This window comes from Atta cephalotes, assembly GCF_000143395.1.
Source record: "Atta cephalotes unplaced genomic scaffold scaffold00025, whole genome shotgun sequence".
Classification (NCBI taxonomy): domain Eukaryota; kingdom Metazoa; phylum Arthropoda; class Insecta; order Hymenoptera; family Formicidae; genus Atta; species Atta cephalotes.
In genome coordinates, this window is record NW_012130089.1 from 585,826 (window position 1) to 600,905 (window position 15,080).

General features: G+C 33.0%; 1 protein-coding gene across 1 annotated transcript in view; it reads left to right on the plus strand.

Moving 5' to 3' along the window:
- LOC105620214 (homeobox protein Mohawk-like) overlaps positions 1 to 4,287 on the plus strand; it is a 23,889-nt gene extending 19,602 nt beyond the window's left edge. Inside the window, exons 3-5 of the mRNA XM_012201720.1 lie at positions 2,895 to 3,121; positions 3,382 to 3,546; positions 3,927 to 4,287. Of these exons, the coding sequence (XP_012057110.1) occupies positions 2,895 to 3,121; positions 3,382 to 3,546; positions 3,927 to 4,287 (753 nt within the window). The remainder of the gene's footprint in view (positions 1 to 2,894; positions 3,122 to 3,381; positions 3,547 to 3,926) is intronic.
- The last annotated feature ends 10,793 nt before the right edge of the window (positions 4,288 to 15,080 follow it).

Consider the following 15,080-nt stretch of genomic DNA (forward strand, 5'->3'; position numbering starts at 1 on the left):
TCCTCTCCTCGTCGTGTCCGTCGTCGTCTACTCTATATATATATATATATATATATATATATATATATATATATATATATATGATCTCATTATTATCTTCCTCATTACTATGCACATAATAAATACACACAATATCAAAATAAAAAATCACTAGATATCAATATCTTTCATTGATAAATGTTGCAAATACAATAAGAAATCTTATGTAATCGAGATTTCAATCAAATGGCTATACTTGTGAATTGCACCACGTGTTATCATATGTAATAGCTCTCTCAGAACGCATAATGTTTGCTACACACCGAACATGGAAACCTTTGCCTCGCGGCGATAAATGATGCGTTCGAACAAACGCGAGGGAAAACGGTATTGTGTGCCTTCCAACAAGCGACAGGGATGTCATCTTTGTTTAACATTGGCAAACAACAAGGATGTAATGATTTATTATGTCATATCGTGTCACTTTTATCGCTTATTGGAAGGCACATTATTAGCACTACTTCTGTCATTCTATCTTCATTGTTTATTAGAAAATAAAGTTAAAATGACACAAATAGCGCTAATAACATTTCCGAATGCATCTTATATGTGACGCGATAGCGAATAAGCTTACAGCTCCCAAAATGCACATCAGGTATTTTCCCGTGCGGCAGGCGTCGCATTTTTTCCCACAATTGTTTCCGCATTCAGTGTGTAGGAACCATAATGGCTCCTGCACACAGAACGCGGCAAAAATTGGCGCGATAACCGATCAATGTCTCGCTTGTTCAGAAGTAATAGATATATAATTTCCACTGCGTGATAAAAGAATGAATCCAACTTTTACCGCGGCAGAAATAATATTACATCATTTCTAGAAGTTTTGCAAGGTGAGGCTGACTTAAAAACATAGAATTATTGGTTAATGCGACAACTTCCGTCGCGCGGCAAGCGTTGCCACGTTCTGTATGCAGAAGCTATAAAACCCTGTGACGGAAATTGGCATGAAAGCTAATCAGTTTATTGCTTTTCCTTTTTATAAACAATTCAAAAATTATCATTTTTTTAGGTGTCATTGTATAGCAAGTGAGCGATATATACATATATATATATATATATATATATATATATATATATATATATAAAATACTTTATTACGGTATTATTTAGAATAGCCCTCCCCCCCTCACCTAAAATCTTAATAAAACTATACTAATTCGACGTGTAAGATACTCAAACGAAAGAATTGAGCCAAAAATATTCAGCGGTCAGCCTCGTGAATCGAGTTATTAAGCGTTAAATTGAGTTGGATCTCTAAAGCAGAGCCTTCCAATTCGCAAGCACCGTGTGTCCCAACTCCAAATCCCCTTGTCTCTCGACTGTTCGTCATCTTCTTTTTCTTCTTGAGATTAGTGGTTCCTGCCTTCTATGGAGCAAGCGGAGGCAACAGGAGGCAATACGGCCAGATCATGTCCTAGGGCGCGTTCCGAATTATGCATGAAACGCATGATGTACCGTTTTATTCTTCTTTATTATTTATTATTCTTCTTTATTATTATTTTTTATTATTTGAACAACAAGGGTAAATGATCGCATCATGTATAACTCGAAACGCATCCGGTCTCGTTTATTCCTTCATCCGTTCTTCTTCTTCTTCTTCTTCTTTCTCTTCCTCTAATTCCTCTTCCTCCTCTTCTTTTTCTTTCTCTTCCTCTTCCAGGAGTATAAATGTGAATGAGTTAAGAATTTCTGTAAACCAAGTCCCTTTCTTGGCTTGTATATGCTGAAATAAATTCTAATTCTAATTTTATTCAAACTATATTAGAAAAAAATCAATATAATTCATTAAAAAAAAATAAGAATAACTTATTTTAGAGTAAAAAGAAAAAAAATTATTCTCGCTATTATTTGGCATACTTTTAGTTTTAAGAATAATAGAAAGATACATGTGTATATACAATGATAAATAATTTATATTCATATATCTTTTCTGACACAATAGTATAGATATATAATGATAAAAAAATATAATCTGTGTTACACATAGATTATATATTTTCATCACTAGAATGAGTTAACTACATCAATGGCTTTTCTAACAATGTAAAAATAATAAAATTATTTAGTTAGAAAAAATATACTTTTCTATAATACAGAAATATGTGCATATATATATATATATGTATATTGAAATAAATTCATTTAATTATCCTCTTCTTTCTCTTCCTCTTCTTCAAAAATGAATATATTTCAATTAATTTTTTTTTCAATCAATGGAGAATTGATTAAGAAACAAGCCCATATAATAAAAGACTTAAGGAACTTCAAAATATATAAATTAAAAAAAAAAGGAAAGGAAAATTTAGAAACGCGAAAAAAATCTCGATTTAGAAAGTTGCATTGGGATCCCAATGTATACAGCTAAGGTTAAATAGGAATTGCACAATCGAAATCCGTAACTGTTTGCATTTTTTTTAAATAACTTGTAATAAATTTTATAGTTAGATTTTTTTATGTCTTGCCAAAAGATTTTTATAATTTCTAATCATTCGACAAGTGCACTGTGTTAAATTTTCTATTTAATCTATTAATTTAATTCGAAAAGAAGCATAACAATTCTATGCGGTTATTGTGGCCAGTTATTATAGAAATTATAATTTATCAAGAGACATAAATATTTCGACTTCTTGTATAATATATTTTACTTGCTTTTACGACGATTGTCTAATTATTTATCCAATTATTATAACTCCTAAATAATAAATTTGTTACCAGATAATGAAAAAGCAGATCTCAGTCTTTTAGATAGGTAGCAATAATTGATTTATTAATGTGCGATTATAATAGTTCAAGCTGATTTCTACTGATTATCCTTCAGTTTGCATTGATTTGTTAATAGTTATTGAATTTTGCAGGTGTGTAACTGGTTTATAAATGCTAGGCGACGCATTCTTCCTGGAATATTGAAAGAGGCTGGTGAAGATCCAAACCGTTACACAATATCACGTCGTACTCGTCGCGTAAACTCTAGCAGTCCCCTTCGGCATGGTCGAAGAACTCCTCTCGAACCGATTGAAGACGACTCACCAGCACAATGCAACGTAAACTTTCCACAACGTGGATTGGAAGAGCCCACATATCGGTAAATATCTCTTTCTGCATCTCAATTATCCTCTACAATTAATCTATAATTAATAACGAAGAATTCCATCGACTCAACAACGCCGACTTACTTATATGAAAAAGCTCGATAAGATTTAATTTGCTTATCTAATTCGCTAATCTGCTAATGTGCTAACAATGGCGAAGTTTCCTTTTTTTGGAAAAGTAAGAAAATAAAGAGGGAGAATAGATTAGATGTGTGAAAATATTAGATGTATCATTCAAGATTTGCGTACGCAGAAGCGAGGACTGTCCGAACGATTACGAGAGCAGTTTGAACGACTACCACAGCGAGGAGGAACATCCTTTGATACGATGGCCCAACGTAATCGTTCGTCCTTACGCTGAGGCTCAAGTCGAGCAATTAGACGGCGACGCTATTTCTCATCCGTATGCTCGACGAAGGCAAGTTTTTAATTGATACAACAGTTGCGTTCAGTATAAAAAATAAGCGGGAGCTTTGCAACTGTTGTAAGTTTGCTAAAATGCCTTCTAACAGTTTTTTTTGAGCTTTCAAACACATTCGTTAAGCGCGATCGCCATTTTCTCTGACATAATAAGATAAATAAATAATTGAAAAAGATACATAGGCAATCAAAAAAAAAAAATAAGGAAAAAGAATCGTGTAAATGAAAGTCGAGCGTTTTCAAGTAACATGCATTTTTCGGTGGTTGAGAATATTCGCTGATTCTCGCGCGCATCTAACACTATATCCTGGCGTTGTGAAAAATAATATAGACGTCAAATTTTAAGAACAATAAATTAAAGACAATGTTTTTTTGTAGGCCTAATCCTTCATCCAATATGGACAACTCTGAGAGTTCTGCTCAAGAAGAACCTGCTGCATACTGGAGCGCACCCCGTGAGCATCTAGTATCGCCCGTCGTTCAACAGCACATCGCATATCGTGGCCTGTCGACGCGAAGTCTTGAAAACGCTTATTTTCACGAACACAATGGTGATTCATTCAATATGCTCGTCGAACTTGCGGTAAATTTACCATATGCAATTTCTTTACCCAACACGCCTTCACCAGAGTCTCGTCTTTCGACGTCTTCCCCATATTCGTCACCTTCGTCTTCTGTTCCATCTTCTCTTCCATCAATGGAAGAACCTTTACACTCGAGAGATACAACGATATCGTAATTATCGTTGCCATTGATAATCGCGGCTCAATGGATATGACGACGATATAAAAGGTAAATAAAAGACAAAAGTTCCTCTCAAAAACCTAGCAAATTATTACACTTTTTAGAAATTGTTACAGTTATATCAAAGCAGTCATTATCGTCATGTTGATCTCATTGCTACTGTTAAAGGATCTTCTTTCTCTAAGAGTTGAAAAAATTAGGCATTTTAGGAATGTTTTTAAAGGAAACATTGGACCATAATAGCGAATAAAAGAAGAAATCTAATATATACATAGATGCAAACATTAAGAAAAGGTTTATATATTTTTTTATATGAAATACATATTAAATACACTATGTATTTCGCATATAAAATATGCGATATATATATTTTTTTTGTTCGAAATTCATGTTAAATATATCTTTTACCTGTAAAAAATTCAAAAATTTTGAAACAAAATATGCATATTTAATATTTAATATTTCTTATGAATATCTCTTAATTATTCGTGTTTATATTGGATTTCGTCTCGCTATTATGATCCAATAAATGTGTTTGTGAGTGTTCTAGGATCTTTCCATTTTGGAATTCGTGATTATGGGTTGAACCTACAGACTTTTATCTATTGCAGTCGATATTGCCGATTTCTCCATATTTAAAGGCAGTCCCAAGATACGATTTCATTTATGCGTTTTTGTTTTACGACAAATTTTTCAAGTCTTTCGATTGGCTGTAGAATAGAGAGATCCGGAGACCTCTCTATCTTGTACACATTTGTATACGCAAGATTGAGATGTACTAAACATACGTTATTATACATGATTTTTATACATATAATACTATATATATATTTATGTATTATACGTACGTTTTATACATACGTATTATACATACGTATTATACATGCAAGAAACTACTCAACTCTAAATTGTCATATGACAAAAACGCACAAATAAAATAGCAATCCTTATTCTGTGATTCTTAATGCATTTCGTAAAACAACTAGGGATGGGACTTCATTTTGGTTGTCGTATGACAAATGCATGTAGGACAGAGAGATCTCTTTGAATCTATATCAAAAGGCTTTAAAAATTTATCGTACAACAAAAATGCACAAATGAAATCCCACTCTTAATCTTGCCAAATAATTAAACATGATTGGTTGGACCACAGGTTGGACAGCAAAAAACTAGAGATCCATACATGATGTATGCACACCGCTGTTGGTGAAGGAATGAGGATAGTCTATATTTCTTTCTCGCTTGAAGAAATTTGACGAAATCCTTATGACCAGTATCTGATTAAAGGATCTCTAGTAAAAATCAATCATGCTGATTTGTTCGATAAGCACGCTTAGTCGCTTTGCCGTTTCGAACCTAATAATAATGAAAGTTACAGAATAGATTTGCTGGACGGCTCCTTCAAATTGACGTATTCTCACGAATAATATCATAGAGACAAAATCACTAACAATTTATAACATTATCACATGATATACTCACAGACATATGCATATGTAAATTAAAGGACAGCTCAGAATCAAGTTCAGTTGTATCACATGAAAATCGATAGTCGGTAATAGAGATGCGTTCTATTTTTACGTCCACACGTTATAAGCATTGTAAGAAAATATAGTGGAAATAGACAGAGAATAGATCAGAGGTTGCTAGATCATTCGGAACTTACCTTACCAAATATTAAATAAGGATGACATGATGACACCCTAGGAACATCCAGATAGAAATTCGAATATTCCCATAGAAGTCTATGATTGAACTATAATAAAGAGAAGAAGAAATACAAAATGGACATAAAAATTTAGAAATGTTCGTAAAATAACTTATATTATACCTTTTACATATAAAAAATTTTAAAATGTTTGAATATTTTCTGTAAAAAAAATTCTTAAAAACACCTTATTTTTTCAGCACCTAGACTAACATCTTCCCTTAATATTATGAAATAACATCAGTTGTCAAATAGTTAAGAATTTATCTGATAAGCAGAAACGTAATAATTTCTAACTTTTTGGGAAGAGAATTTTACAGCAGTAACGAATACAATGACATTTAATGTCTATGAAACTCGATTGTATGTACTATTATTTTACATATAATTTTGGTATTCTATACTCATTTTACAGTTTTCATATTATCTTGATTATTTTATTTCTGTTCACGTCGTTCTTGAATTTCATTATGTTACAGAAACTTTTAAGCATTGAAAATGTTTTCTATTGCCTTTGCGAATCGCATTTATGTTTAATAAACGCGAACGAAATATTTGTCAGGATAATGCATTTTCGTACAAATCGAGCTCTCGAGATCACTACTCGTCTCATCGTTTTAAGTTTATCGACAAAGTAAAACAATTAAATTGAAATAACAGGTGAATAAACCTCTTACGTAGTGTAAATATAGAAGTAATACGTCTGAAAATACGCATTCTCTTGTATAGAAACAAAAGAAGAGCATACGAGCCAAAGACTATTGTTATATTTTGTTAGTGCTAACTATTATATAAGTATAGTACTAATTAAATTGTGTTAATCGCGATAGATTCTTAGACAGTATAACGTAGCAATTTTTGTCTGTAAATGTCACGAGAGACGATTAGGCGACAAATCCGCTTAAAAAAACTGCGAGTATATTATATACGTGAGATTCGTTACATGTGTGTACATGTGTATATTCGTGTGCGAATTGCCATATAAATTAAGATTTTCTGCTGCATTACAAGAGTTACATTATGACCGTGAAGAGACTATAATGTGGCAAATAATAAAGGTGTTCATGGACAAAGTTGTTAAATGTACAACTGAAGTTTATTTTAATACAATACAATCTTGTTATCATAGTGATAAATCAAATATTTTTGTTTCGATTCTCCTACACATTTAAAATAGTGCTATTTTGTAATCGCTGATGTTACAGCGACGCTAAAGCATGTGGAGGGGGATAAGTGGAAAATTTTGAAAAATATTGCATATGTGCCATAATTCGGATACACAAATTATCTGTCTATACATAATAGTGTAACGTAAGTGATTACAAAATGGCATTACTGCACATTAATTGATTTCATTATGACATTCAGTTTTAATTCGAAATACGAATTAAAATTCTATCGAGCTCTACTTGATATTAAACTGATAATTATGATGTTGTTATTCATTTTTATATCCTCGCGAAAATTAACCTCCGAAAAGTCCTTGGGATCGTTCGTGAATAATAGTACAATATTCATTTCATTTACTTATCATGGCTTACTGAAGGTTTTTATAGTTATAACAAATTTTTTGATGAAGTTGAAGATTTCTTCTTAGCAAAAGTGTAGCGAACGATTACAAGGGCTTTTCGATTGTATTTATTTCTTAAATTTCAAGTAGAGACTTAAAAATACTACACTGCCAATCACGCAACGAGTGAAGTGTCTTAAACTCTCCATTTTTTAAATTGTTATTGAAGCACATTTGGAATTCAAGTAATGCCGAGTAGTATCATTTTATCCTTGTTTAATATTCGATGCAAACAAAAATAAAATGATACATTGGAGCACTCGGTTTTCCGAACATAGATTATCCGAACATAATTATCTTTATATACTGAGCGTTTGCAGAATTTATCGTATTGTAGGAGAGATCGACCTGACAAACGTTCTACTTTATTGTACAAAACTTATCGATCTAAAATTGTGCCTTCCCTCGAGACGTCCTAAATCATAAGGGACGTCTTTTAATTCATAGTTACTATCATTAGAACTGTTTGCTGTAAGCGATAGTGAAGCGAACACCTTACTGAGTTCATGTCAATTCAAGTAACAGCATTTTCGCGCGTTTTCTACACTTGCGTATGAGCCATCCAGGAGAAGAAGAGTATATACTCTCTAAATTCTTTGAAATGGATTCTCATTCTAAAATATAAAAATTTAACTAGTCTTAAAAAAGAGTAACTCAATTTTTAATTAAATCTTTAAAAATGAGATTTCATTTCTTACAAATGAGATTTATTTTAAAAGTTTTAGAGAGTATCCTTTTAATACGCAAAGAGTTCACGCAATTTCGATTCAAAAAGACTCTACAAGATCATCTTAGGAACGCAGGATTTTTTTTTCACCAAGTAAGTACGATATCAGTTATCAAAAGGAAAGCGAGTCGATTGGTCCCGTTTTCTGATCTCTTAAATTAGTGTTAAGATGTAATCGCTATAGATATTATAATCGCACGTTCTTTTCATTTTCAATACTATAAAACATATGTGAAAAAAATATTCATAATTTAACTTTCAATATCTATCAAATATTTGTAATTTCGCATGAATCATAGGTTAATAATTAAACGCAAAAGGAGTATCTATGTTCTGCTGGTAGGAAACGACTTATGCATGAGTGTAGAAAACGCATGATCCTGTTGCAGAACGAGGGTTGATCTAAATTCGATAAGGAATTCGCTTCCATCAGTTTGTACATTTTGGATAATTGATTGAGATGAATTTGTTTTTGAGAACATTCTCTAGCAGGACATAAGATTTTTCGTTTTGATTTAATCTATGATGCGATTGAGAATTGAATTCTGAATGTGTATTTTTTTTTCTTTATGTCATGATAATGTTGAATGAAAGTAACGATCGAAAATAACGCGATGGCAATATCTACGGCGAAAACTAATCTTCGGAGGAGAATCTATTACTTGTATTAATTGAAAAGATTCTGAGATTCTGAGAAGAGAATCTTATACTTGAAGAGATTCAGAGAACAAATCTGACTCGCTTTTCTGAAACTAATTGATATCATCACATTTACATGAGGAAAAAGAATCACGCGTTTCCGAGATAATCTATCATTGCATCAAGACTACAACTAATGTTGCTTAATATTATTAAAATGTTCCATGCTATCTGGGTTTAAATCGGAGTTGCGCACTCTTCACACGAGGAATAACTTGTATTCCTATTCAGTTGCTGTCTTGGATGTTGAAAGGATTTTGGCACTTCGCGCGATGAGCTGCGACTTGTATCTTATGTTTCGAAACTTGCCGAGACGAAGTACCTTGTGGAACTGGATTTGTCTCCATCAAAACTATGCGAAAGTCAGGCTTACTGGCTACAGAGAAAATGACTTGTCCTTTTGTCGTACAGACACATCGCGATACATATCTTTATAGGCACGTTCGAGCATTATTATTAATTACGTGAACCTGTTCTACAACTATTTCCATGTGTCAAACAGGTTATATTTTTGGATAATAATTAAACATATATGTAAATCCGTGTATGTAAAAAATTATTACAATGTATGTGTGTGTGATCAGATTAAAATATGGATTTAACACATTGTTCGATATAAAAAAATGAATTTGAACATTTAAACGTAATATTTAGTGACATTTTTACATTAAAATAATCATACACATATATTGTATTCATTTCTTGCACACTTGGATCTGCAGTATGCGCGCAAAACTATTATAGATCATTTGTACATCGTTCTGAGTTTGATTTATACGTACATACAGAATTATGTGATGATCAATAGAGTAGTAAGAAATTGATCGATTATTCATTCAATTGTATTCTTAAAACTCACTACTCTATTGTAGAAATATGCGTAACGTACAAATCTTTTTAAGCACGTATAACGTTTTTTAATACGCGAACCGTTTACAGCAGACAAGAAATTTCATTCTGCGCGTTATTAATATCACTGTACTTTCAGACAATAATTACACGTGCGCGTAAAGTTACATATTCAATTTGTAAAAGAATACATCGAGTTTAAGTTTCATTTATACTCGTATACGAACACGTATTATGTACGAATCTTCATAGACATGTATAAGCATTAGATACAACATGAACCTGTTATGAGCAGTTTCACTCTCTGCGCCGATAAGCATATCGCTATACTTTCAGACAATAACTAAATACGTGCGCACAAAGCTATCATTTGTAAGAAAGTACATCGATTTTAAGTTTGATTTATACGTACATATTACGAAAAATAAAATGTACACGTGCCATAAAATACTTGTCATTATTTAAGATCTGATATACCTATATATTACTTTATAGCTAATCATATATTTAATGTAATCGTTAAAATCGTGTTTCTCTTAAAAAATCCTCATAGCGTTGGACCGCTAAGTCGTAAGTCGAAATCGATTCCTGATCTTTTCTCGTCTAATTTGGCATAAAAAAAAGGCCTAGGAAAAAACTCACAAGTTAAATATGTACTTAATTAATTAATTATAATCGATATTTGTTAAATAAGCCTAACGCGAAAAGTTAGCGTTTTCGTTATTGTTAACGGTAATCTTTATTATCTAACCGTAATTACCTTTCCCTCTTTAACCCCCTTTTTTCTTCTTTTTACAGCGACGTCTATATACCGCTATCTTCGTAGATGTCCCTCGATTTTCTCCTTTTTCATTCCCCAGTTGGTTCTTTCATTTTACATAACGCCTGTCTTCCTTTTCCGCGTGTCTCTTCGTTCTCTTGTTCCCAATATCATTCCGTATTTAGATACAGCGACGGCTCATTCGAGGCGATTTGTTCGCGACGCAACACTTCGCTATTCGAGACGATACTGTATCTTTATTTTAAACTCCTTATCAATGCGTGCAAATAAAAATCTAAACGAAAATCAAAGAAGTATAGGCTCTAAAGATTAAGTCAATAAAGGAATATAATGCTAATGAGAGCCGACACTGTTGTACGTGTGTAATAAAATATAATATTTATGTTAATTACCAATTACGTTTCGACCACATGATTCGGTCATCCTCAGTATAGCAATATCATTTTTCGGAGTCAATTAGAATCGTTGTAACAAAGAGAGCAAATACCATTGAATCATCGTTAGGCTGTTGCCCAAATTTAAAAACTTATAGTCATCTGTACTTAAGTTAGCTGAATATCCAAACAAGAATTCCATCATTTAGCTAAAATTATGTTAATAATTGAAAGTTTTTAACAACGCTGTTGATAGTCAATGTATTAAAATTAATTATATCAATTAGAAAAACCTTACTCTGTGATTCAGCATAACGATGATCCGTTATAAATTCGATGTGATTATAACTATATCTTGAAAGTGTGAGAGGACATTTCGTGTTCGTATTGTTTATAAGTATAAGTGTTAAGAAGAATACATATATACATATCAACATAAAAATTGACAAAACAAAATTATAACTTATCGAACAAACAACAACTAAATAAATTACTAACATAAACCGGAAAATCACTAAATAAAAAATCAACGATACAAATTTTATAGCTTGTAAAGCAAGGAAACATCATTTTATCTTTTTAAGTTATTGTATAACGGATCCAACATTTTCATGTCATTTTGTAAATTCAGTTCATTTTTTTGCTTTTTTTACATCGCTTCCGAAATTAATAATTTATTAAACCTTTGTTCTTCATTCAAAATCTTAAAATGTCTTAGAAATGTCCTCTCACGCTTTCAAGACATTAATTGGTGATCAACATAATAAATATTATTACACATACACATAAATATTATTACACATACAATTCTGTTGGCTCTCATTCGCATTATATTTCTTTATTGATTTAATAATTAAAAAGCTTCTGAGAATCGACGCTAGTCGATTTTAGTTGCACACAATAATTTTATTATTTTCAATTCACATAAGATAAAATAATTATACATTAGAAATCTAAGATTCTTCTCCGTTTTTATTTTGCGTCAATCATTGGCTCATTGTATTTCTTTAATTATATTTCTGCAACACTTGACCACACTGTCACTTGTATTTAATTATGGACACATCTATATATGTAATTCCAAGACGCCATTTATATCAATATGGATATATATACATTTTATAAATATATTAAAAGACATGAAATTTTAACAATATTAAATGAAAAAAATCAAGAAATATGTTCAAGACAATAAAGTAAAAAATTTGGTTAAGGCGAATCTTAGTGCCTTAAGGGCATCTACAATGAGATTTTAAGGCGTATATCTTTAAGTTCTAAGCCATAAACTGTAAGAAAGTGATTAATCTAGGCGTGTCCAAGCTTGAGCTCTGGCGCTAAAATGCAAAACCATCGGCGCAAAAAATTCAATGTAAGGTTTCAGGGATTGCCGTAAATAAGTTGTAGTCAACATACGTTTTGATCAACCGATTCTGACACGATTCACGACCATTCGTCCTTAGGCCCTTAAAATCTTATTGTGTACACCTTTTAGGCAAGACACACAAAAAACTTAAAAGGAAATTGGCCAATCATGATAGAGATCATAAAGCCATAACGTAAGCAAATCCAACATGTTCCTCGCTGCTTACGTTTTACTGCGTAAATTTTTTCTGTGAATTTTTTTTTGAATTGAAAATTGTAAAATTCACACAAAATTATTATTAGGTACATTGCTTTATTAAATTCGCCTTGATCGAACATAATCCTTTAATTATAAATTGAAATTTTTACATCAATTTATATTTAAAGGTATAGAAGTTAAAATGCAAAAATATAATAATAGGTCTGTTTTTTATTCCTGCATTAGATTGCACTAAAACTTTCTTTCTCGCTTTCGCCAAATATCAAACATATACCTATCTGATTAAGTTCTAAAAGTACACTAATTCAGCCACAAAAAACAGAGCCAGGATGACAAGCAATCAATTGAAAAAATCAAGATAATCAAAGTGTTAAGTTCTCAATATCCTGATTCTTATTCCCCCTCGATCGAAAATTGGATGAGATATATTCTTGAATGACGCGCTGCCCCACCGCACGAAATGCGAAATGATCAACGAGGGCTCAGTGAGTAAGGAGGGTGAATCTTAGCGCGTAATTCGAGGAGGGAGACAGTAGTCTCGTGCCAGAAATCGACGATGAGGGCCGCGCGTGCGATCAGTCTGAAAGTCAGCGAGCGCGAGCCGCTGATCATTCTCGGCTGATTCTCGGCGAGCGAGCGAGATCACGGGACCGAATCCAGCGCGCGTCACAATCATTTGACATAACGTCCTCGCAAGCGGAAACGATCGTGATCGATAAGGACCCGCTTCCAAATCACCAGCGTCCGGCAACGATTATTTTAAATTCCCTAGAATTCTATCGATCATATTTCATGGAAAATAATTCCGTCGAAACTGACATAGAAGTACAAGACATACGGATAGAATCTTTAAAAGGTGGCACGGGGTGTCTTCGAGGGAGAAATATTCAAACTCACTCGCGCACGATTTAATTTGCAGCAAAAATCATCAACGGAAACAAATTTCCAGAACGTTTCACGTCGCATTTAATCACGGACGGAATATTCGACGCGATATCGAGCTCTTCAACCGACACCCCGCTGCAAGGACGCGAAGATATCGTCGTTCACCAGTGTCACTGAGATGAAGAAGCGTCGCGGATAAGATTCGACGATTTGCGATGCTAGAGCGCGAGCCGCGATCAGGAGGAGCGTGTACGCCGATATCCGCTCGGCTGTTCTCCGGATAGCGAGATAAGAAACGGGTGTTCGTTAACGACGCGCAGAGAACTGGATCGTCCCGGCTCGCCTCCTTCTTGCCGTCGTTCCATTTTTCACGGCCGACAATGCGCGCCGGATAAGGTGTCCGTGTCCGCGCGTGTACGCGCATGTACGCGCGTGTACTCTTCTTTCTTTCTTTCTTCACGCCCGAAAACCGGGCGGGGCAGAGGGAGATATGCCCGTGTAAATTAAGTTATTTCATCGACACGATCATCGGCCACACGAGGAAGCACATCGCGTCGGCAGAGCGCGATCGCGGTGCGCCGCGCCGCGGCTCTCTTTAATCAGCTCTGTTAATCAGTGTGTGTCAAGATTACCCTACATATCGTCCCACCGGCGAATTCGTCCGCCAAGTATTGCGGCTGAATTAAAGGTGAGATATGGTACTCGCGTGGTTTACGTTAGTTGAGTTAGCTTAGGTCGTGGCTTCCCAGTCGAGGCGAATTAAAATATATCCATAACATCTATGTTATATATAATTTCACACTCATGTCTGTTTCTATTAATGTAGTTATAATTTTAATTACGCTGTAATTAACTCTTTTTCTAGTTCTAAGAAAAGATAAAATATAAATTGGACTCTCTGAATTTAATTTATATTGGTAGAAACAGCATTAATATAAATATGATATAACATATTATTACATAAGTTACATAAGTTGTCGAGTGTGAAATTTTAACGTAGATTTTATGTTACTTTTTAATTAGTGTCGAGGTTGATATTCGAATTAACACCTCGAGATTAAAAATTTTTACGTATTTTTCTTCTCTAAAAAAATCTCTTTTATTTATTAAATATGCATAAATCGCATGTTATATAATATCATAAGTTTTTTAGTAAGCGCGATGATGTTCCAATCCTTTACTACACACGATGGATCGTTCATGACCGCTAATTTCATTCATTCTTTATATAAAATATATATTACAATATATTATAATATACTATAATGAATAAAAAATATATATAAATTATTAAGTATAATTCTTACATAGACTTAACATCTTCAGAAAATATTTATAAAATTGTTAAAAAAAGGAAAAGAGATCATTTAGCCAAGTGCTCCTAGCTAGTATTTGAAAGAAAAGAAATGTGCAAGACATGAATAACCGAATTATATATAATAAGAATTAATCATTGAAAATTTATAAGAGTTATTGTTTTGCATCGAGATAGAAGTATTATTTGAACGGTTTTATTTTTATTCTCACGAAGCTGAACGAACGTTCCTATAGCGCAATTCTTTTTATGTCAGCAACAAGTGGCCGCAGAAATGCCTTTCTTCCCTTCCTCAGTG